The sequence below is a fragment of the Xenopus laevis genome, chromosome 3L, assembly GCF_017654675.1.
Source record: "Xenopus laevis strain J_2021 chromosome 3L, Xenopus_laevis_v10.1, whole genome shotgun sequence".
Taxonomy (NCBI): domain Eukaryota; kingdom Metazoa; phylum Chordata; class Amphibia; order Anura; family Pipidae; genus Xenopus; species Xenopus laevis.
In genome coordinates this window covers 125284990-125311486 of record NC_054375.1, presented here as the reverse complement: position 1 = coordinate 125311486, position 26497 = coordinate 125284990, and the positions used below count along the sequence as shown (strand labels likewise).

At 38.1% G+C, this 26497-nt stretch overlaps 1 protein-coding gene across 1 annotated transcript in view; it reads right to left on the bottom strand.

Annotated features, from left to right (window-relative positions):
• Window positions 1–1848: 1848 nt before the first annotated feature.
• Window positions 1849–26497, bottom strand: part of kiaa1024.L (membrane integral NOTCH2 associated receptor 1 L homeolog) — a 38678-nt gene continuing 14029 nt past the window's right edge. The window contains exons 2-4 of the mRNA XM_018253368.2: window positions 9323–11437; window positions 6031–6285; window positions 1849–2542 (exon numbers count right to left, since the gene is read on the bottom strand). Coding sequence (XP_018108857.1) covers window positions 2345–2542; window positions 6031–6285; window positions 9323–11416 — 2547 coding nt within the window. The 5' untranslated portion in view covers window positions 11417–11437 and the 3' untranslated portion in view covers window positions 1849–2344. The remainder of the gene's footprint in view (window positions 2543–6030; window positions 6286–9322; window positions 11438–26497) is intronic.

Below are 26497 nucleotides of genomic sequence, written 5' to 3'. Positions count from 1 at the left end.
TCGCACGAATAGCGGTAAATCCTTCGACTTCGATATTCGAAGTCGAAGGATTTAACTTTGATAGTCGAATATCGAGGGTTAATTAACCCTTGATATTCGACCAATAGTAAATGGGCCCCTTAGACATTTTCGATTAATCTTTCCAGATTCCATGATTTTTAATATCTATAATCTAACAAAGTGGAAAAAAATTAGAAACTTTTCTCTCCAGTTCTTCCAGATCTTCCTAGATATATAGAAATAATTGGTAAGTGAACCTTACTCATTTGATGATCTGGATAAGTTGTTGTTTTTTCTCTTGAAAATTGAGATATCTTGTGACTCCTCAAATGGCTTGAAAATGCATGACAAGCGATTTGTGAAAATTACAGTGATCCATTTCTTCAATTGTGATTAACCTGTTGAAGATTTTTTTTTAATTATGGTCAGATTACTGGAAATTATATTTGATATTGGTATTGGTATACTGATCATCGCAATGGAGTAAGTGAATGATAAGATATTGTGACTACACTTTTTTTAATAAATGTAACCCTTGTGGAAATAACCGTAGCTACTTTTTCTTCTTGTATAGGGTAATATATATAATACAATGTGCCTCTCCGTTTTCTGTTCAAGTTCTGCCTTAACCATGAGTCTAAAATGTTTCTTTGGTTACAAAGAGGCAGACTGGGATATCTATTTGTATATGAATGTTTTATTTGGAAAACAATAGCAACCATTCCTTTATATGGGTACTATCCATTTAAAATTGGATTTAAAATTTGACCAACTTCCCAAACACGATTTTACCTTATTAATAAAATAACTCAAAACTTTAAGTTTGGGAAAAGTCTTGATAAAATCGTGAAAAAACTCGAATCGTATAAATTTTTCGGAATTGACTCCCAAATCACTCTATTTTTTGAGAAAAATTGCCCAAAAACCCCAAATTTTATGTACGAAGCCCAGCCATTGACTTCTACAGGACCTTGACAGGTTTGAGATGGAGTATTTTTGTATTCGAACTTTTAGCAGCTTCGAGGTATATTACATTTCGAAACATTTTTGGGGTTTTTCCTCAAAAAATTCAATTTTTTTTCCTTCTGAAATGATTTTTTTTTTTTTGTTTTGAAAAATTCAAGTTTATTTTTCCTCGAAAAATTCAAGTTTTCCCCTTTAAAAGCCAGACCAGAAAAATTTGAGCTTCAATAAATAACCCCGTAGTTCTGATAATAGTGACCCTACAAATGTACAATGCACACTTTCTTATTACAGCCTCTCCAGTGCAAAGTGAGGTATATGAGCTTGACAATGTACAATGTGTCTGTAAAGGGACAAACCAAGTATACATATTGGTGACCACAGAACCACTTTTTACATAATTAGAAAAAATAAAGTATATGCTTCATTCTCATTAAAACATATATAGAACGACAAATGAATTGTCTGTATTTATATTAATAAAAACGATATATTTTGTAAAGGTTATTGGGAGCACTAGGGTATTTTAGCTAGAGCTCCAGCAACGCCTTTATTCTGGCAAAACTTCACCAATATCCATGTAATGAAAAGCAAGAACTATTGTAAAAGTATTGCAAAAAAAGGCACGGAATATGAGATGATATTGCAAGGATAGGAAACTTTCAGCCTTTTAGCTATTGGGGATCTTCAAAGCCCAGCATAACCTTTCCAGATCTGCTTCCTGAAGGCTGCCGATCCCTGTTATATACAGTAGTATTGCTTAGTGGAAGATGTGGCATCATCTCTTTGGCTGAGTATTACTTCCCCGCTCTTGTTTTTTGTCCTACCCATAACTGATTTATTAAGTTAAATGTAATCCCATTGCATACATTCCAGTGACAATCCCTAAAAAAATGTTCAGTAGAACAAAAATACTATCTGTAGCTCAAGTCTAAATAAGTCCAGTTATGAGTGAAACAGATGGAAGATAAGGTACTTGAAATCCTCTCCTTTAGCTGCAGTATGAAGGGACATGGGAAACCAAAAGTTGACATCACCATTTTCTTGGCAGAACAATCAAAGCTGTTGACCAGATAAGAAGATCAACACGTGGTCTCTAAAGTTAAGTAGCATTTTAAAAGGTACAAAACTCTGTAGGCCACAAAGTATTATAGAGTTAGACTACTAATTTTTCCCTGGTGTTTCTTACTCGTATTATACATTGCCGAATGCTGTCAATATGTTCACAGTAGGTCCTACATGGGTAGAATTGCATTAGAGTAATCACTTATGTTTTATCTCTGTTATTTGTTATATAATGGCTTTTATCTTCACATGTCCCTGGCACCATGGACAGAAACACAGATAAATTGATAGCAGAGGGGTTTCTGCCCGTTTGAAATTAGGACTTCATGGTGCATATAGGAACAACAATCACCAGGATGACAGTACAGGCGGCTGCAGTGATAAGAGCAGCCATCTTACAGACTTTAGCTCGTCGGAACTCGGCCTCCTTCCTCTTTATAAGAGAATCATATCCTGGCGTGTAGATATCTTCCATCCAGAACTCGAGATTATTGGGATTCAGAGACTCTTGCGTCTGCAAAAAAAAAAAAAAAATGTGACTGCACAACATACATTACTATTCCTCCTGTGTGAACTGAGATTTAAAATAGGCCTTGGCATTTCAAATGCACAGAGGCCCAATAAATAGTGACTGTCTATGGCATCTTATAACAGCCCCTTCTGGCATTTGTCAGAATCTACAGATTGCCAGTCCTGGCTGGTTGTTTGTAGGATCTGGGTCCTTATGTCAGGCTGTAGTGAATAGCAAATACATCTCTCCACTGGGAGACCAATTAACATATTCTCCATTTGGTCGAAATGGAAAATATTTGACTTTTCGCTATTAAAGAGCAAATATGAATAATTTCTAAGTATTGCTGATTTTTAATATGCATTCACTTCCCTATCGAGCACACAATATGTATTTTATGAATATAGCCATTTAGAAATGAGTGGGAGATGCAATATTGATTAGTGATTATTGATTGCCTTGGCAGTGGCAAGCTTGAAAACTCTCAATCAACAGCGACAGCTGCAACTCTAGGGGTCATAAATCGACGGTGCCGCTGCCCAGGTACATTTCCCACATGTACAATTCAGTTAGAAGTAAAAAAAACATAGAAATGCTTGGATACAAGAATAGTTGGATAACGGCTTTTAGGAAACTATAACTTTTTGAAATTGTCTGATTTTGAAAGGAATTCAAAATGGCTGCAAACAAAGAGAAGCTATTTTAGTATGGGAAATTTAGGAAAACCTGATTTTTAAAATACAGTATTACCATTACTCACAAATTATTTTTATATATGCTTTAAAGGGGTTGTTCACCTTTAAATAAACTTTTAGTATGATGTAGTGAGTGATATTCTGAAACAATTTGCAGTTGGGTTTCATTTTTTTATTATTTGTGGTTTTTGAGTTATTTAGCTTTTTATTCTGCAGCTCTCCAGTTTGCAATGTCAGCCATCTGGTCGCTAGGGTCCTAATCACCTTAGCAACTGTGCACTGATTTGAATAAGAGACTGGAATATGAAAAAGAGAGGGCCTGAATGGATAGAAGTGGAAATAACATTGAATTTGTAGCCTTACAGAGCATTTGTTTTTAGATGGGGTCAGTGACCCCCATTTGAAAGCTGGAAAGAATCAGAAGAAGAAGCAAAATAACCCCAAAACTATAAAAAATAAATAATGAAGACCAAAGTTGCTTCGAATTTTCCATTCTATAACATACTTAAAGTTAACTTAAAGGTGAACCTCCCCTTTAAATTGATACTGATACTAAAAAATGACTCTTCTTAATATTAATATACATTGAAAGTTACCTATAGGTTACAGTGATCATTTTTCACTGATAGGGCTGCTTTTGTTAGTAATTGTTACTTAAAGTTCCTAAACCTGACTGTTTTGCCAACCTTTAGATTTCTAAAGCTAACGGACCTGCTGCACAATATGGCAGTCGCCTCATAGAGGAACATGGGGGATCAAATAGAAAATGAAAAAGCATAGAACAAATTCTATTATGGCAAAATTATAAATAGCATGCAAAGAAAATGTTATGCTGGATGTAAAAAAAAGTTTGATTTTAGTGTCAATATCTTTTTAAATATTTGTCCCTCAAAGTCATTGCTGGGCCTGGGGTACAATCCTCTGTAACCACAAGAGCAACAGACGCCAGCTGCCTAACTTTTGTATTCTGCCATATTTTTTTTCCCTATCATTAAGTACAGGTTTTGCATGGGAATTTTCTAAACATCCCTGTACAGCAAGTTTGGCCCTTACCTGGATAACCACAAATATTTCTTCTTTTTTAGTCTCTACTAACTCCAGAAATCATGAACTGGTTTCATACATTTTGATACGTATATGGCAGCCCCACTGATCATGACCAATTTCCAGTTGGTTTGGCCAGTTTTGAAAATTGAATCTACAGATGCACCATATCTGCCAGTGTATTATGCATTGGCAGGTAAACAAGTGAAGAGAAGATATGGGCCCATTGATCAGAGAACGTACAAGACCTGCCTTTTAGGTCAGCCAGTACAGTAAGGGGGTTATTTATCAAAGTCCGAATTTATCTCAACATTTTCTGCTACAAACTTCGATCAAATCCACTTGGGTTTTTTTACGCTTATTTATTATTACATTTTCCTGAAAATTAGCTTTGCAGGAAAAATTTAGATTTTCACGATTTTTCCGGATTTTTCACCCAAAAATGTTGGGGTATTGCACGAAACCCAGTGCACATCATTGGGACTTCTCCCATTGACTTATATGCAACCTCGACAGGTCTGAGATGTCGGATTTTCTGATTCGGACTTTTCCATCCTCGAGGTTTAATAAATTCCAAAAAAAATTGTGATTTTTTTAAAAGTCCGATTTTATATTTTTGATTTTATATTTTTGCATTTAGAGTTTAGTAAATAACCCCCTAAATGTGACTAGGGGGAATGTTTATCAAAGGTAAAAATAGCTATATATCACATAGTATTACATTGATATTTGAAGGGTTATTTTTTCCTATTATCAACATAGAAATAACATCAATCTCTGGAATGCTGTGTTAAGCACATCAGACATTTTATAAGTAAAAAGTCGAAGGATGCAGAAAATTCTGTCATTAATATACAGCTGGTGCTCTGGATTTCATCTGAATGGACTAACGCACAACATACTCAGAAGAGGGATATTTTAGGAATGAAAGTGCTTAAATATGTAAGTATCAGACTTCTACAGGCCTAAGTCATGCGAGTCAAATTCTTATGAAAAATATATACGTATACATGTAATCTATGAATTGATTAACTCCTGAGCACCAGATGTTCTGTATATTACTCTACTTATAGATGGATAAAGCAACAATCCGTATATATAACCCAGGTTTTGCTGCACCCACATAGATTTTAATAAAGCTGCTTTTGATGATAGAATATTGAGAAAATGACATGTTCCTCCTTCAACAACAGCTTGATGGATGGATGTACTCAGTCCTGCAATATAAACTGTATATTGAGTAATAGAACTGTGTGGATATGGTTTATTTTGCTAGTACTAATCTGTTATCCAGAATGCTAGGGAAGTTAGTTTTTTTCAGATAAGGGTTCTTTCCACCACACCATAATTCTACTAAGAAACATTTAAGTGTTAAAAATTCAGGAGGAATGTTTTGCCACTAATGTGGATTTTTGCTATCTTAGCCTAGGTACTGTCTACTCTAGATTGTTTGTTTAAAGGACAAGGAAAGTCAGATTCACTGGAGAGTGCCAATTTAACTCCCCATTGAATTAATTACTAACCTGGGACCTCAGTCCTCTTATGTAAAATAAATTTACCAACTGGAGGTACTTTCCACTGTGCCACCATGTGTCTTCATTTTCTGAAGGTTGCATTGTGTCAGGATCCCAGGTTAGCAATTAGATATACAGAGGGATAGCCTAACTAATTGGCACCCCATCCCCAGTGAAATTGACATTCCTTGTCCTTTAAATAGGAAAATGTTTATGAAAGATAATTTGGATCACTGACCTGAAGATCAAGCGCTGTCAATCTCCCTTTCTCGCCTGAGTTGTGTGCATATTCCTCTATTGTCCATGATGGCTGGGTACGCTTTACCTCTGCCATTTCTGTCAGACGCATATCTGTATAGATAGGATTACTTTTCATGTGTGACTTGAGAGATGCCGGGTATGGATGGGGGCTGAACACCTGTTCCACCATAAATGAATCCTTATGGGATTTGGGCATCCGATGGAGATGAGGTATTTCATGCTGGCGATCCACCTGTGCAATGTGACAACAAAATTTGTAGAAAATAAAGTCCTTCTTTATTACAATGCCTTATGCTAACATGAAGGGGTTGGATGGCTTTTTAGCAAGTTAAGGAATATAGGGTTATGGAAGATAGTTCATAGTTGATCCAGGGACTAGTCCGATTGCCATTTTGGAGTCAGGAAGGAATATTTTCCCCCTCTGAGGCAAATTGGAGAGGCTTCAGATGGGTTTTTTTTCCTTCCTCTGGATCAACTGGCAGATAGGCAGGTTAAAAAAAGTAAAAAGGTTGAACTTGATGGACGTGTGTCTTTTTTCAACCTATGTTACTATGGCTGTTAATAAGATTTAAAAACTTGAAGCCAAAAATCTATGATCTACAAATGCTATATTACTATTTGACAATGAGCACTCCTGCAAACTTATACGATACTCCTTGCCTACAAACACACCAAGCCCAGCAACACAACAGGACACAGTTATTTATTCACACAGGCAAAGAAAAGCCAAAGCAAACAGTACAGATCTCTGAGGATAAAGCAGCGGAACAGGAGGGATAAATAAATGTTAAAAAAGGAGATAGAGAAAATGCATGATAGCGAAAGTTAAAGGGACAAAGGCACAGAAAGCAGTCCGATGGGACAAGGTAAGGAGAAGGGAAGTGGAATACATGGAAAACAAAACATTTCAGAGAAAGGGCAATAACAGAAAAGTGAATGGGTAAGCAAATAACAACAGCAATGACAATGAAAAAGGGAGAGCAAAGAAGGAACAAGAAGAAGCAAGAGAACAGGTGGAGGGTTTGCAGAAGGCAAGGCAATAGCAAAAGTTAAAGGCAATAATTAACAGAGAAAGCTAAAGAACACAGCACATACAATTTACAAAACCAAGGTAATATTTTATAAACAAAGATTTTAGCATGACATATTTGCATGCTTTATTATTAAGAGTTGTTTTTAAGATCTGGAAACCTACTATAACTGTGACATAGTGGGGAGCCCTGACCAAAAGTGGTCTGGAAACCCAACACGATTGAAAGCAAAAATATTTGCCATTAACAATGAAAGTTTCATGATGTTCTTAGTGACTAACACAGAGATTTAGCAATGATGGCTGACAAGTGCGGTATAGCAGTGCTGGTAACTATGTAGAGAAAATATGTTCTAGGTGTAGTAAACCAGAGGTACTTGCATAAGACATTGACAAGCCTGGAGCAGAACAAAAATAATGAGAAGGTTCCTGACAGTCATCCAACATGAGCAGGCCATGATAAGTAAGGAGCCTACCCACTAGCCATGTACAGCAACAATAGATCTAGATCTGCTTTCACTGCACATGTCTTGACAAAAACTGTCAGGGAGCCAAAAACAGGGCATAACCTGGCTGAACCTTCCACTTTGCTTCATAATTTTCTTATACACCAAGCGCTTGGTGACATGGTGCAAAGGCAGACTGTTGGTATCAATATCTATGTAAAGCACTGCATAAAATGTGTCGGCACTATATAAATAACACATGCTAATAATTACATTTGCAAACCAGCCCAATTCCGGAAGTGACCTTTATCCATAGTACTTAGTGATGGGTGAATTTGGGCCATTTCGCTTCGCCAAAAAATTTGTGAATTTCCCGTGAAATTCGCGAAATGTCTAAAAATTCCCGAAACGGAGCTGGCGTCTCATTTTTGACGCTTTGACGTTTATTCGCCAGCGAAAATGCACCGATGTAAAAAAATTGCGGGAATTTGCCGCAAAATCCGCACCTGCCAAATAAATTCGCCCATCACTAATAGTACTTTTATATTGGTCAGGATTGGCAGCCTTCCATCCACATAGTGAAAATTGTAACTTTATGTTATTGGTACAAGTATGGCCTGCTCTTCCTCAACTCACTTTTTATCCCTTAGTGAATACCATTGCTCAGAGCAACTGTCTTTTATGCACCACCACACACCCACTGCCATCTTTCTTCTTGAACCTTTTTCTCTTGCTGTTCCTTACCTCTGGCATGCCATCTCTGAATTCCTCCATGAGGAAATCTTTCCTCAGCCTTTTGAAAACCAGACCATATTCTATCCCTTGGAGCACTAGCACTGTATTTGGTCCAATCTTGACAGCTATAGGTCAATGCCTTGACCACTGTAAAAAGCTACAGTTATAACCCTATCTATGGCTGTATATGATGTACTTTTTACTCCAATTTTACTTTGTCACCTTTGTGAATAACCTCAACTGTGCTTTATATTAGTAGTATAAAAAATATATTGTTTTTATATAAAGTCTTTCATTCAAAGTTGCATCATCTTTAAAGCAATGGCAACATTAATACTGTAGGATAAAATAAACTATAATTTCTCTGATTCTCTGAAGTGACTTCATCTAACTCATGTGTTTAAAACTTCTTGGATTAAAGATTCAAATAAAGTGAGCATATTTGTGACTGGGGTATAAAGATAGTCTGCTAAATGGTCTACGTGCCATGTTTTAAAAATATCTAAACCATGAATATTCATATGGGTTCTCCACTAATACCATGCTGGTTAACCTAGGCCGATATATATCTACTCTTAGGCGCCACTTCCAAAGGAATCACATGAGCATATGCACTGCGAGGAAAGCATTGTTTATGTCACTTGCTATCTAGACCTTTAATGTAAAGGGATATTTTATTTATTTTATGTTTTAATATTATATTTTAATCACCTCAGCAAGATCAGGCAGTCCTGCCGTACCTTACCTATCTCCTATTGTACAAAAGTTGGCAGGAATAACTGCTCAGGTACTTTTTTCAGATAAGAATAAGCTTCTTATGGGGCTCAGACATATTTGAAATAGATTTACACATACATCTCTTTTTAAACGAATAATGTGCAACCACTTGCCCTCCAGCTCTTGCTAAACTAATACATTTTCAGTCTTCTTTAAATGTATAGGAGCTTTTACAGATTTATGTGTGAAGTGGCAATTAGAGAACACCCAGAGACTTTGTAAAGGGTGACCATGGGGTAATGAATTGTATATTGGAATGGGATTGTAAATTAAAAAGTTACCTCTTTAGACTTGCGGTACCAGTCTTTGCTGTTATGAGCCCCTTTGTCCTTTTTGTCCTCCTCAGAGATGCTAGTTTGTTTAGGGAATGCCCAAGACCTGCAGTCATGTGAAGCACTGCCTATCTTAGGTTCACTTGAAGAAATTTCCTCACTTAATGAACGTACTGTTCTCTGACTATAGAGATTCTTTTTTAGAGCTTTAACTCGAAGGCTTTCGCTGGTATTATTGATATCAGAGCAATAACACTCCGGTTTGCTCTCCCCTTTTCCATTGTGGGTATTTTGATCATGGAATGAACTGGGGGAGGCTCTGTTGCTATTTATTACATCACTGTTGTGAGACAGACTCTCGGCTTCCCCTTTCATTTTGTCTGGTGGCGGCTGTATTCTCTCATCCAGTATATTTAGTTTGGCCAGCACCTGAGATACTTCATCACGCACACCAGAAAGTGACTCCAATTTCTTTTCAATCTCCCCAATCCTCCTAACAAGTTTCCTCACACTGCTCTTAAGCTCCTCTTCCTCCCCCGTCTCTGTCCGAGGGCCCTTGGTTGGTTTATTGGTTCTGTTAGGACCGTGTTCAGGTGAGCTCTCAGGTTCTAATCTGGCAACTTGAACCAAGGAGCCACTGCTATTGTAGCAGGAAGACTGAGGGATTCCAGAAGAACCACAAAGACTCATATCATCTAGGAAACGGAATATATCACTGATATCATCGCTAATGATTTCAGAATCTGCTTCGGATTGATTACGAGCCCTTCCTTCTGTATACCGACCACAATTAGAAGGAGCGGTCTCCTTTCCTTTTTTGGCCTCGGACTGTTCTGTCTGGGTTCCAACACTTTCTGTTTTGTCTACACTGAATTGGCATGCAGGAAGTTTTGTATTCTTCTCTCTAAATCTCCTCACTGATTCCTGTTTTTCCACATCTTGAGGTTCACAAAATTTCTTCCCATTAGCCTTTAATCCTAGCTCAGGTAAGAAAGAATGAGGTTGCTCTGGAACTGATGCAAAGCTACTGCAAAAATTTGTCTCTTTTCGGTTAAAAAAGGAACGCTCAAAGTCTGGCACCTCTTCATTGTTTAGGCTCCAGCTCTTAACTGGCTTTGATGTAACTTGTTTTGGTTTGTTTGGAACTCTTTTCAGGTCTTGTGATCCAAGCCCAGTAGATGGTCCAAAGTAGGTGGAGGCTTGAAGATCATCTAAACTCTCATGCTTAGCCCTACGAAAATCCTCTGTGGAAGAATAAACAGTGTTCAGATAGTGTGAACTGTACGGCATTTCAAAACTATGATTAAAGAACACAGTCTTGGGGCTTATTTTACCCTCATTCTTTTTCAGCGTAGGAGAAATTCTTATGTTATGGAAATCGTCCTTAAAAATATTTCTCCTTTGTCCACTAGAAGATGAGAGCCTAAATGGTTCCTCGTTTGGTGTGGGTGGCAAGGATTCTGGCTCAGACAATGGCTGGCTAGGGAAGTATGTACTTTGCATTTCACAGGATTGGGGAGTAACCATGGGATACGAGTCTAAGTTCTGCAGTCTGTCCAAGGATCCCGCTCTAACTTTGCCATCTTTTTTAACACCAAGTAGGAAATTTGTTTCTGGGAGAAATGTGTGGCACCCTTCTCTCTCTTCTTTGTGGCAGCTGGAGTTCCTAGTTATGGAATAACTCTGACTAGTATTCTGAGTTTCCTTGTGAGGGGATATATCTGTTCCACTGTAGCCATCAGTGTGTGAATCTATAGTTTCTTTTTGATTAGACTGCTGTTGAATAGGAAGTTTGTCTTTGGCAACGCCTTCGTTCATCTGTATCAGATTAAATATAGTAACTATATCGGCAGCAGCAATTATTTTCTTGGACTGCTGATTTTCTGCAGCATTTCGCATCTTGTCTCGAAAGAGGCTTGCTGGAAAGCTAGGATCTTGGCATGCTGTGTAGTACAGAAGGCTGCGTAACTTGGCCAGTTCCGGTAAGTCATACCGAGCACACAAGGACTTACAGAGGTCTTGGTAGGAGACAGAGTTTTGCTTAGAGTCTAAATCTTCCAAAATATTTACAAGAAGGAAGGAGGAGTCCTGAGCTTCACCCATGATGACAATGGGTTTCACCTCCTATAGAGAAAAGAAGAGAATAAATATGAAACAAACTTAGAATACAACTCTTGAGTAATGCAAATTTAAATGTGATTTATGTGATGTCTAAATTATTAAGAATATGAAATCAGTTCTATTACAGTCTATGTCCTTGAAGTTGTCTCATGTGAAGCATCAACTTATGGCCCAACAGAACCAAGATACACAGCATGCTTGAGCAAGGTGATCTCTCCTAAATGCTTGTGCAGCCCTCAATATCACTAAGCTATGGGCATGTTGTTTAGAAGGAAATAACTTTAGAAAGAAAACTAAATAAGAAAGCCCCAAACTACCCATACTGATTTCCATGCACAGATGGATTTTAGCCAAATAAATGTATACTCATCTGTACAAGTGGTGACACTCAATTACTGGGGACTGAAAACCTCAGTGTACATTAGCCTTGGTAAATGTAGTTTTTTGTGCTGTCCTAAATATTGGCTATGAATATAGTGAATTGTATGAAGCTTTTTATATTGCCTTTCAAGCTGTACAAGTTCCATTTCTTTTAGATTCTGGTTGCCCCCTACCCTGGTGTTTATGGCTGTACACATGCTAGGTGTAAGCTGCTGTAGATGCTTACTGAGCATGCTTGATTAATCATATGCTAACTCCTTACTTTCCCTCTTATTTCATCATCAAATGGGCAGACAGAGACTCCATGGCTAGAATTAAGCTTGGGTAATAACTTAGAAGACAGGGATCTTCACAGCAAGTGGACTTATGTACCTCTATATTGGTATAATAACCTCAATTTGCTAAACCTCAAGTTGCATAAATCATTAAATTTTTGTTAATAATTCATAACCACAAATCAACTAACTTAACACAGATTTCTGGAAGCAATGCTTTAGCCAACGGCCACATACATTTTCTGTTTTCCCTCTAACCCTTCCTCTGTCTTTTCTTCAATGAAATAAATCAGTAGAGTCAAAGAGTAATCATTCTTCCTACAGGGTTTCATCTTCACAATGCATGGTTAATTAACAAAGTTGTATGTACCGTGTAGAATATTAATTAATGTAGGGTCCTTAAGAGACTGAGCTGTAACAGGGCTATTTATCGTGTTGGATGAAAGACAAGCACATCTATCAGCAAAACAGGCTGCTTTGTGTATTTAGTTGGTAGAGAGGAGGGATGAATGGCTATCACAACTACCAATATAATAAATGTGAACATGTATGCGTGACACAACAGGAATGACACCAAAGCCTTCCTACAGATGATCTACAACATTCAGCACCTCCCCAACAGATGAAGTGAAACAGGATCTGGTAGTAGTGGGGCGGCGGGGACACCTACAGCTGCTTCCCTAGGATTTGGGGCACACGTGCTGGTTTTGGAGCATGTGCCATTCGGTTTGGCGCCCTGCTTTTGACGTCATTCCGCTTGGCACGAAATTCAAATATTTAAAGATGCCTTGTCCATTGTTCACTGCCCATCAGGTCTCTTCTAGTCTGTTTTCTCTGTTCCTTGACAGTCCAACCCTGCCTGCACATGGTGCAGTGAGTAGGCAGGTTGTGCTGTTTTCACATGTATATACAGCAAAAGATGCATCATGGAAAAGACATGGAAATCAATATCCTATGCAAATAAATATGTTAAGTGCTGTGAATGACAGGTTTACAGTAGGTGATTATAATCATTTTATTTACTATACAATATTTACTTCAACAACAGTTACTTTTGTTCTTCTTCTATAATATTGACACCATCTCATCCTACTATACCTGCTATCCCACAGTCACAGTCCCTTCCCAGAGACTATTATCCCACTGCTGATATATGCACCATCTCTCCCTATAATACCTGCTATCCCACAGCCACAGTTCCTTCCCAGAGACTATTATCCCACTGCAACTATAGGCACCATCTCTCCCTACTATACCTGCTATCACACAGCTACAGTCCCTTCCCAGAGACTATTATCCTACTGCTACTATAGACACCATCTCTCCCTACTATACCTGCTAACCCACAGTCACACTCCCTTCCCATAGACTATTATCCCACTGTTACTATAAATACCATCTCCCCTTACCTTTACCTATACCTGCTATACTATCCCACAATCACAGTCCCTTCCCAGAGACTATGCTACTATTGCCACCATCTCTCCTACTATACTATTATATACCACTTTCCAGCTTGCAGTTTAAAATACCTATTCATAGAAATTGTTTAGGTGATCTGTATTTTCTATTTTTTTTTTTAATTATTTGCCTTTTTCTTCTGCTACTTTCCAGCTTGCAGTTTAAAAGGTTATTTGTTTGTTGGGGGTTATGCTAATCATATATGGCACTGTTTGCTAAGTGTGGGACCAGTGAGTGGCAGCGATAGGTTCTTTTTTTAGTAGACATACACTGTGCCAAATTCCTTTAATGAAAACATCCCCCTCACAATGAATGCATACTGTGCTTAAGACAGTAGTTGTCTATTCTGGTTCATATTTTCTTTTTTGTGTCAGGTATCTAACATTGACTCAATACTCTTAGTAAGAGACCAACCACTGCTTCCTACAGTATTTTACGGGAAGAATTTGTTCTGTTGTAGTTAGTGGCAATGTAACCTAATGCATTAATGTAAGTGAGCTTTCGTAGTAAAGAGCTGCGCTGGGCTTTGGGAAGCTGCTCAATCACAACAAAGCTCAGCCAAGCAAATACTGTCCATGCTAATAAAGTGAATCATATTACTCCTATTATATATATATATATATATATATATATATATATATATATATATATATATATATATATATATATATATATATATATATATATATATATATATATATAAAAACAAGTTGTGAACTTGGACACAGGTTAAGCCCTACTTTTATGCATTAGAATCTTTCTAGCATTTGACAGTTGTTCCCATGTTTATATACATAGAAAAAATAATATGACCCTTTCTTTCCCTATTTGGGGAAAGGATGTTGTGCCAGTCGAAAAGCACAGCACAAGAAGCAAAGAAGCATATGTATGTACATTGCCCAATGTCTTTGACATTAAATTCAGGATTTTCAGTTTTGGTTCAGTTTTCAGTATTCCAATTTTGTCTGAATCTAAATTGGAAATCGTGAAATGAGCACGCACTCCTGTGACACACCAGATTGGATAAAATCTCGATCTTTATTCCATAGGTTAAAAACAAAAGTCCTAACGCGTTTCCTATATAGAGATACAAGTCCATAGGCACAAATTCAATACGATTAATTGTTTTGAATTTGTGGCCATGATTACGTATCTCTAGATACAAAACGCGTTAGGACTTTTGTTTTTAACCTATGGAATAAAGATCAAGATTTTATCCAATCTGGTGTGTCACAGGAGTACGTGCTCATTTCACAATTTCCTTGCATTTCACCCCAAGTTACGAGTTCAGGGCGCTGCACCCGGGCCACGAACTTTCATCAGTGAGTGCCAATAATGCTTATATCATTTGATTCAATTTACAGAGAATGCTAAACCCCTAAAAGACGGACCTGGGGCCACACACCCAGGTCAAGTTCTATATCGGATGAGCTTCGGTTTTTCATTAGTAATTTTTGAGCGTTTACTGTTTGGATAGAGCCGCGGTTTTCTCATGTTTGAATCTAAATTGCATCAGTAATAAATAAAATGATGTTTAAACAGAACAGTATGATATAAAATAGAATAATGTATATTACTGACCTTTGTATATTGACTCATGATTATTTCATTTGACAAGCTGTTTCATCTTTTATTTATGGTAATTTACGAGCCTCATTTTATTCCTTCCTTCACTCCAGAAAGCCAATTATCTATGTCTATCTGAATTTTCTTTGCATTTATGATTTCATTTTATTGCATATCCATGTAAACTGACTAGGAGAGAACCACTGAGATACGTGCTTAAACTTCTCACTTTATTTGGAGAATCAAGAATTGGGGAGTTATGGGTGAGAAGTACAATAATCATTTGTGTCAGAATAATTCAATTGTACAATAGCCACCAACATAATTTACCTTCCAATAATGTTTAGTCAAATTAATTGCTTAAAAGGTTTATATGAAAGATTCCTACCGATAATTCAGAGCTTTCTGGATATAGGGTTTTCAGATGAGGAATCACATACTGTATTTTTTTTCATACAACACACAAGAGCCATGAATATTATACAAATTATATCCTTCTTAATGCTTTTCATTATTCTATATATATTGCATGCTATAAGAGATTATAGAGGTATAGTAGTGATGGTGCATATTGAAGCAGTGGGGATAATAGATTCTAGGAAGGGACTGTGGCATAGCAAGTACAGCACGGAGAGATGGTGCCTATAGTAGCAGTGGGATAATAGTCTCTGGGAAGGGAGTGTGACTGTGGGATAGCAGGTATAGTAGGGAGAGATTGTACCTATAGTAACAGTGGTATAATAGTCTCTGGGAAGGGAGTGTGACTGTGGGATAGCAGGTATAGTAGGGAGAGATTGTACCTATAGTAACAGTGGTATAATAGTCTCTGGGAAGGGAGTGTGACTGTGGGATAGCAGGTATAGTAGGGAGAGATGGTGCCTATAGTAGCAGTGGATAATAGTCTCTGGGAAGGGAGTGTGACTGTGGGATAGCAGGTATAGTAGGGAGAGATGATGCCTATAGTAACAGTGGTATAATAGTCTCTGGGAAGGGAGTGTGGCTGTGGGATAGCAGGTATAGTAGGGAGAGATTGTACCTATAGTAACAGTGGTATGATAGTCTCTGGGAAGGGACTGTGGCTGTGGGATAGCAGGCATAGTAGGGAAAGGTATAGTGTCTATAGTAGTAGCGGGGAAGAGACTATGGGGCAGATTCACTAATGGGCAAATTTAGCCAGGTCAGCTTCGCACCCATCACACCTCTTCGCCAGGTGCAAATGCACTACCAATACACTAATTCACTAAAATGCGTAGTTTCGTCCCAGGCGTCGAACGCTGGCAAGTTTTCACTAGCATTACTTCGGCTGTGTGAGCATGTTATAGCGAATATGCTCTAGCGTTCATTTGTGCCTAGCGAAACTTTGCTAGTGATCTTGCACTTAGGTAATTTTGCATAGGGCGGGGAATTTAAAGTTGTATGGACATCGTTATTATAAATGTTGCTGCAAAATAAAGTTACCAGTTTATATAACACATGTCCAGGGAACCTTAATAAAGACAAGAGAATTAATATTATGCCCTACACATGAACCCACTGTAAAATTAATGTTCCATATGTTTTAAAATGTGTGGAGAAAACCAGTAACCCAGAAAAGTAAGTTAGGACTTTTGCAGCCAATCCCTCTTAAAAAAAGGAAAAGTTGCCAGCGTTTTTTGAACTTTGATGCATTTTCAGCTCACAAGATAGGATGTAAGTGACAGAAAAATGAGGAAGATCTAGCTGCTTTATAGCACTTCGCCTGGTCTGAGGTGGCGCATGCAACTCTGGCGAACGTTCAGTAAAATCAAGATTTTAGTGAATTTGCGGAGTAACGTCTGTTCGCCAGAGTGAAAAGTCGCCTGTCGACAGAGTGTGAATGACCGCTAGCGACATTCCATTTCGCGAGCAAATCGGCACCTGCCCTTGTTAGTAAATTGACGATGTTCCTGCGGGTGTTCATGCTAGCAAATTGTCACTAGCGTTAGTCACTTCACGCCTTAGTAAATCTGCCCCATGGCTATAGAATATTAGGTATTACAGAGTAAGATGGTGGCTGTAATAATAATGGGAGCAATATCTAGGTTTATAAGATTTTGAGGTCTTGTTCTTTTTTAAATGTGATCACAACCAAAATTGTGATTAAACTCATTCATTTTTTTCACATTTGTGATTATCTTTTTCTCTATTGTTAGCATATTTACAAACAACTCAAAAAGAAAATCTTGATCGCATTAGTCAAGGTTGAAAAACTGAGTGCAGAAAGAGCACTGCAATCATTTGCACAGGGGGTGCCTCGATCGTCGTCCAGTTTCCAGATGAAGAAGCGAACTTGGGTTGGCCCAGTCCGAACGTGAAGCCGGTTAAAAATAGCATAAGGACAGGCATCTTCAGTCTGACACAGGCAGGTACATTTATACATAATTTTAGGAAAATTTTATCTCATAGAAACAACATTAGCTGTGATAAACTGCTCCATACTTGCTCTCAGCTTAGACAGGAAGTGGAAAATAGGAACAGGAAAACGAATCATAAGACAAATGGCAAAACAGCAGGAATGCCCTTAACTAAAATGTCTACCCAAGCAGAGGTGACTACACTTAGCATTTTTCTGAAAATTTAGGACTCATTTTAAAATGGAGTATGTAGTGCAAAGTGCATCCAAATGTCCTTGCATCAAGGCAAACACCTCTTGGATTAAAATACCAGTTTTCCAGCAAGGTGCACTGCAAAGTACAATCACAAGGCAGATCTTAAATAACACTTGCCTCCAGCAGGTGCTACTTCCAGTGCTCGCTTTGTGTGTTACCCCTGCACACACAACTGACAAGCACCTTAGGAATGAAATGCTAGAGCCGTTTCTAAAACCACAAGCACTGTCACAAATGAATCAATTCTCACCCACATGAATGGAGCCCTTTTTGTGTATTAAGTTCTAGGATAATAAGAATAACATTTTCCATGCTTAAATAATGGCAGATTTAGGAAGCAGTGATCACAAATTGTCTGTGTTTTGAAATGTGTTACTATAAACGCAATCCCATGCTCACATCTGAGACAGTTTTAGTAAAAACCAAATTTTATGCATTATGAAAGCATGTTGATTGGGGAGAAAATCTGTCTGTTTTAGGTGAAATCGGGAATGTGCAGTAAAATCTGCAAAAGGCAAGCACCATGATCTAAAATAGAAAATGTAACATGTTGTGCGTATGAAACATCTCACACAGAGGTGCGACTCTGTTTGTCTAATTGGCTTCCTCCCTGTGAGTGTTTCATCAGTTTATATACAAAGATTTGTTTAGGGTAGATCCATGTATGGGGCAATGTCACTGTAGGGACCCCACAAACTAATGCACCACAATGTCAACTCTTGACAGTCAGCACACAGACAGTGTTTAATATAGTAACATAGATAAAAGCTAACAAATGGAGGGTAAGCAGATACAGTAGTCAATATGATAACAATAGCACTTTTTTCGAGGACTTACTAACAACAGGGGAAGAGGTGTAAAGGACAATAAAAAAGGTATGTTTTCTGCTCACAAGGCACCTTGCCTCTTATATTCAGGGGTGTATATACAATATACAGTGCCGGCAGTACCAGTAAAGGCATATAAGACATAGGCATTCCCAGGGCCGGATTTACATAGTGGACGCCCCTAGTCCCACTGCCGTTCATCTCCCCTGTCCCCTTCCCTTTATTCGTGCATATTTTTCATCATCTGGACCAGAGAAATGGGGATTGGCGCATGGGAAATTTAAAAAAATGATTGTATCTCCAACGCATCACCTGTGTTTTTGAACCAATGTGGGTGTGGTTGGGCAGCATGCCGCACCCCTAAAATCCTGCCGCCCTAGGCCTGGGCCTAGGTGGCCTTTCCACAAATCTGAGCCTGGGCATTCCTTGGCATGCCCATTCTTACCACATCATTCAAAATGTACAAGGAAGGAGAGGCAGCTTTGGTGCCCATTACTGGCCTTTTTAAAGCAGTGAAACACAAAAGCAGTATGTGGACGGTAATAAGGAATTTTTGGTAGCTTAGGCAAAACTAAAATCACAAGATGGGTAAGATTTTTATAGAAGATGACTAAAAAAGCAAACATACCATAATCATTTATTCAACTTATTGTTTTCAATAGACAAATACAGGCAAATACATTGCTTGAAGGTCAAATCTTTGGGCAGGGCCCCCTGGCAGGTCCAACCAGAATGAAAGCATTCATGAAATAGCGTTTATGAAATAGCGTTTATGAAATAGGTACAAAGATATGGAAGTATTGGTATATTAGTGATTCAGCCATAGTTCCAATATCTAGGACATCCTACATAGTCAACCCCAAATCTCACCTTAACTGACTTTCAAGCTCAGTTTTCAGGCGTATCTAGGACAGCAAACAACCATGTTTTCCAGTTCTCACCCCAACTGGCCTTCATCCCATCCTACCATTGCTCTTGACACTCCAAGTGGGCCCATCCCCAGACTCTGGAAACTACTGCCTGAAGGTGACATAGAAGTGGTAACTAGATAGCCTAGATGTGTTACAAAGGTTAGTATCATAATCATCTTTCATGTGGGGGCAGTCACCCACACCTCCTATTGACAGCTGGGCAACATTTTTTATGTTCCCATTGGTTGGTCATCATCCCACCTCTGATATTTGCTCCCTCTCAGCCTATACCAGACTCCCACAATCCGAGCACCAAAACTACCGCAGAATCTTCTGCTTTTTTAAGCAATTCATGAGATTCTGCCCTTACAGGTATATTATAAATAAAATTATTTCTTTGTGCCCATGTAACTTTCCTAGGTCTCATTGCTCATTACAGTAATCCCTTTGGGATGGTGCATTTCTACTTATGCATACTTCAATAATGCACATAAAACTCACTTTACTATTCTAATTAATATCTGCAGAGCTGTATTGATTTGTCACTTGTACAATGTCATCCTATCATATGTTTATCGAATAGTTTTAATATTCTGCATGCATTGTGAATGCTAAAATAAACATGTATACATGTGGGATACATGCTAGTAACCGATGGATTTATAATAAGTGTATTGAAGTGTTGTTTCTTTTGTGCCTCTGTATTATCTAGGCAAGTAATCTTCCTCTCTTGCAGGTAAATAGTGCCAATAGAACAAACAAATTTATGCTTTCATTCTTTATTGTCTGTTTAGGGAAAAATAAATTAACAGTGGGCCCACAGGTATTCTTGGCATAATGGATTCCTGCTTCAAAGAGAAAATGCATCAGAAGTAAGGCTAGAAGTACTTTTGCTAGGTCTGTCTGTTTTTTTCAGCCTTCCGTTGTGTACCAGGGATTGTAACCCAAAAAAAGATTTCAGAAAAATCTACTTTGGAATTCTCCACTCAAAGCTTTGGCTTACTGCAGAGACATGTTGCACTGGACAGCGGAAAGGTTAATGAGCTCCAGGAAAGAGCAAGTGGAAAGTGTTGAGCTCCTACTGGCCTTTAAAGCTGAGAGGGCACCAAGGTCTGGTATTTAGAAACCCTATCCTCATATCTAATATATTCATCTGAGCAAGTAGTTATCTGGTATATTTTTCTGTAACACTTTCAAGAAGTTACTAAGCAGGATTTTATAAATGTATCTAGATAAATAAGGCTAAAGCACTCATACCTGCATTCTGTTGCCTGTGATAGATTAAAAATCCTGCACCAGGTGATAAGTTCAGTGATAGCAGACACAAGGTAGCCCCATCCTTACCGACAATACTCACTGCAGACAATAGAGCCTGCAGTGAGTATAAAGCTACCAAAATGGTGTGTCTTAATGCCAGTATGCCATCCCAGCCTGCTCCTTATAAATAAAGCTTTGCTAACATTATTTTGCATTTGCATCCCGCAACATGGTGGTAAATGATGCCTATAAACTCAATGGAAACAAAGAGACAGAAGCACACTTCATGAAAGTCCCCCAGTGTTAAAGGTAAATATACCTACAAAAATAGAATGTTTGATGCCAGCATATAGACTGCTTGCACACTGCTTGTAGACCATGAAACTCAACTTAGTAGAATAACAAATGTCTATATAATACTTTGAAATGGTATTTTATAACCATGTTCAAAAGTGTATTTATTCTACTATAGGATAGCTAAACTTGTGATGCTCTCCAATTCATTGCTGTCCAACTTATTACATGTAGTGGGCCAATTAAAAACTGACAAAATGTCTAGCCCCATGTCAGATTTTAAAATGAAATATAAAAAAAATCTGTTTGCTCTTTCGAAAAAAACTATTTCAATGCAGAAGTCTACTGGAGCAGAACTATTAACTGATGTGTGACACAATCCCTTTAACTGGCTTTTCGTAGATTGATAGTTGTACCATAAACAGCAGTATGCACTCGGATAAATCAGATGTAAAATAGAACTTTACTAAAAAATACTTTGTAGACATTTAATAAAAGGCAATATCTTCCAAAATACAAGAAACTAGAAAGGAAACGAGGCAACAAAAGCAGGAAAGGTGCAATGTGAAGAATGTGCGAAAAGGTGAAGACCTTTCTTCCAACAAAAAAGTAAATCTAATAAATTGCAATATCTTCTACAATCAAACTCCATTGTAATCTTCTTCTTTACATTAAAAAAACTGAAAGAAAACAAAATGATGGAATGTTGACTCTAGCTTGCAAAACAATCTAATCTGCATAATCTTACTGTAATGTAAAATTTTATAGCGCAGCTCATGCCTGTGGACAAGTGGTCTCCACACCTTTGGGGTTGTGGTCCAATGTTCTATGGAATCACATCAGGCTGTTTTTACAGGAATATAATGGAGAGCAGATAAGCATTAAGTACAAATCATCCTAGTATCACACTAACTTTGTCTTTAGACTGGACCCCACATCCACTGATTTTGACCCGGCATATGAGAGCAAGTTCCACTTATTATTAGTTCATTGTAGGGTTCCCTACCATAAATCCATGGCATGGTACCCAGGTGAAACTACACAGCAAAGTTCTCTTTTCCACAGTTCCCCATAGATCTTTGTGTTTCTGTGCAGTTCCATGTTGCATCTCCCAGTTCTGGAGTTATAAGATCATTAATTTCCTAAAACCCTTACCCCGTGTAATAAAAGTCGCCATGTTTGCCCTGGAGCAGTAACCCATAGTAATAAATAAGATGTTTGGTTTTAAACAGGTGACCAGTAAATGCTACCTGCTGATTGGTTGCAATGGGTTACTGCTCCTGGGCAAACTTCATGCCGTTTATTACATAACCATTATGTCTGGCAGTTTTAGTTCTATGGTCAGAATTTAGCAAGAGCCCATATAATTGGGATAGGAATGCAAACCATTCTGCCATCTGCAATGCCAAGTTAAAGTATAGCTTTAACCTGCTTTGAGTAATAGAAAGGTTAAGAGCAAAGTGTTTCAGTCCCCTTGCAGGTCCACGATTTTATCATATCCCCATTTAGCTCAGAATAAGGTTACAGATATAGGAAGAAACCATCATCAGTCACAATTATGGGAACTGCTTGTTCTAGGAAAAAATTCCTCATATATATCTGGCAGTAAAAAATAACTACATGGGATAGTGATATAACTTAACTTGTTATTAAAGATAACAGAAAGTTCAGGAAGGTTTCCATTCATCCAGCTCATGATATACAGTATATAGTAGTGATAATACACCACTTATCCAAGCAGCTTCTCTAGTTCAGCTAAGAAGACTAAAGTAAGCATAGAAATCTTCACTGCCTGCCTTATATTGATGTTCATGGGTTAACAGTACACATTTAAACCGGATATGTCTATATGTGTTAAAATTTTTCACAGGAGCCGTCTATGTTGAGGCTTGATAAGGAAATGTAACACAACCCAGAGTAATTAATGCTACTACATATTAGCAGCCGTTAATTAGAATTAGCAAGGGAGCTTTGAAACTCCTTATATTTAAAAAAGTTGGCTGTTGCAGAAAAATATGTTAATTCCACTGACTATAACTCTAGATAATAAAAATGAAGTCACTGGATAATGTGAATGCATATTGCAGTACTCTGACCTTTACATGCTTCAAAACATTGCTCTCCAAGATAAGTCAATTCTGGAGCCATGATGAAGCTGAACTCAGCATCTCCCCAAGCCTGAAGAGAAGCCATTAACTAGCCATAATGTATGAGCCATTGTACATGGAAGCAATGTGGGTGGGATGAATACCAATTAGTTACCCTAATTTATGCATCTAAGGCATTTAAAGAAAAAAAGCTGCACCTGTTTTCAGTGGAAACTGAATATTTTGGGGTCAAATATGCAAATGCACAAACAAAAACATTATTTATATTATTCCTCCTGTCGTGATTTTTCCATATTGCATATTTTCTACATATTTCCAAATAGCCCATTAAACACATCTGTTGCCAGCATAGTTGTCATCATCCGAGTTATAAATGAGTATCACTTTGTATGATTCTATAATTATTAGTGAACGGGCAAGTGCAAACGTGCTAAGCTTTAGCGTTGTTGCCTCAAAGACTACTATTCACAATGAACCAACACTCTTGCCTGATGGAATTATTAAACCTGCCAAAAAACCTGGTCTATAATAGGCAGGCAATTGGTTTGGCCCCATACATGGTTCAATAGGCTGCTGACTGTAGGGATGAGTTTAAAACTAATATCAGACCTTGTATGGCCATGGTATAAGCCATGTAAAATGTAAACAAAATTGCTATGCTATAAACTGCCCTGAAACAACAAAGGGATAGTGGTGTGGTTTGTGCTCTGAATTATGGAACCTATAAAAGACATGCACAATGGTTATTGTGGAAAAAATAACCCTAGATGAAGAACTGATCGGATGACTCCATGATGTCCGAGGCACCATGATCATCAGTCCCCATTCCTTTCTCTTCTGCCAGGCAGTTATATGAATCTATCCCTGAAGAATATTTGCTATTGCTAGTAGTACCCAAAGCAGATGCAATCTCCTAACCCTAGCAGAGAAATCAGCAGTGCCATTTTATTACCCCTACTGCAGCTGCACTCCATTCTCACTACATCAGTGACCCAATTACTGTAGGGGCTCAGCTCTGGTGTCACATTTAATTATGCATAAAGGAAGAAGAGTGCCAGATTTCCATTCTAAAGGACATGTACGTGCCTTCTTTGATATAGTTCTGCACATAACACTCACTGCTTATCGGAATATGGCAGATACATGAAAGCAGAACATGCAGCTCTCTTCAAACAAATATTACCATCAAAGCTTATCATAGTTTGATTCATGAGCCGTTTCACATCCAAAACAGGCATAATTAAAATTGTAACAAACAGAGCTGGCTGTGCCTGTAAAGCATTGAGGTTATTCCCCGTAGTTCTGTGGCTCAGAGGATCTAGAAAGGTTATGTTTAAATACCTGTAAATGGATATCTCCATTATCTCTCTTGCAAATAGAGCAAATAGATATCATTCTAGCAAATAGAACCAATGTCCAAACCTCCAGATCTCCACTGTAAATATAAGCACCTGTATATAATCCAATAATTAAACAGAACAAAACAAAACCTTTATGCATTGGCCAGGCCATGGTCCTGTTATGGGATCCGTTAACTTGGAAACTCATTATCCAGAAAGCTCTGCATTACGGAGGGGCCATCTCCCATAGACTCCATTTTATCCAAATAATCCAGATTTTGAAAAAGCATTTATTTTTTCTCTGTAATAATAAAATAGTGCCTTGTACTTGACCCCAATTTAGATATATTTAGTCCTTATTGGAAGCAAAACCAGCCCGGTTTTTTTAATGTTTAAATGATATTCTAGTAGACTTAAGGTAAGAAGATCCAAATTATGTAAAGATCAGAAAAACTCCAGGTTCGTTATCAGGAAAACCCCAAGCTCCTTGTTCTTCAGCCCCAGCAGACATTATCTCTGACTTATGGCAATGGTTTGCTATGCTAAGGGCACACCTGTAGATTCGTGGAGATTTAGTTGTCCGGCGACTAATCGCCTCTTCTTTGGGGTGACTAATCTCCCCGAACTGTTTCCCAGAGTAAACTTTGGGCGACTTCGGAAATTGAAGCCCCGCGAGTGCATTGGCGCAGGCGATTTTTCATTGAAGCAGACGGAAGACATGGGGAAGCAGTTCGGAGAGATTAGTCGCCCCAAAGAAGAGGCGATTGGTCGCCGGCCGACTAAATCTCCCTGAATCAATACCTACTGTATGTTCAGCAGCTGTTTGCCTGAGGCCCTGATCAACCCTAAACTACATGCTAGTTTCTCCAGGGCAGCCCTTTTTCTGGCCATCTGTGGATTTTGGGAGCGGTATTTCAGTGACAGATGAAATCCTGCAGTTTTCAAAATACAAAAGCTGCAAGGCTCCAGCTAGCTGCACCAGACCTCGCCCCACATCTGTTGTATAATGGTGATTTCCAACATGGGGACCAGCACTGGCAGAAGATAGGTCATATAAATGTAAACTGAAAGTCATTAATTCCCATGTACAGTAGCTATTAAGGAAATAGATCTTTATTTGTATAAGGCTGGTGTACTTGAGAATTGTACTGTATGTGCACCCAATACAGTAAAAAGAAGTGGTGATCAAACTTTGAGATTTTATACATCTTCTAAAGGCTATGACGCAGACACACATGCAACTTTCAGTAGGACTCTAATGGGTAAAGAAGGGCAAATTAAATGTGGGTTTATATCTGCTGTCTACAACTGAAAGAAGCCTAATTAGCCCACCACTAGCAATTACTGGTTGGAAGGCATGCCATATATATGCCATATTTTACTGAAAGTTCTATTTCATCAGTGTCAGTCATGGTGAGATACAGGTCTGATAGGAGCTCTCAGGCCTTTGTGTGGACACCACTGATTTATACAGCATGCTAAATTGGCTATTTAATATTCTTTGTACATGTTGCCCTTGAAGAGACTTAATATCCGGCAAAAGAACCAAGAATCTCTATATAAACATATGTTAATAAAACACACATAAAGCAATTCGAGATTAGGCACGTATTTTAAAGTGTACTGAGGTAGTGACATAGTCCTATAGTAAAGATTTGTTTAAAAAAACTGATATGCCAATGAAAGATGGAAGGCTGGTGTTTTCATTGTTATGACATAGTAGTTTCTAGCCTAACGTGACTTTTTATTAAGCCCAAATTGATCTTTCAGTCTGAGCAACATTTAGGGGCCCATTTATTAAACCTCGAATTTATCTAGTCGAGGGAAAAACTCACATTTTTCATGGAAAAAAAAAACTTGAATGTTTAGAGATTTATTATACCCCAAAGCTGATACAAATCTCAAACCTGTTGAGGTAATGTAGAAGTCAATGGCAGATGTCCCTGAAGTTGTTTCTTGACATCAGGGTTTTCATCCAATGATCTGAAAAAGTTAAGTTTTTGGGGTGTCAGTCGT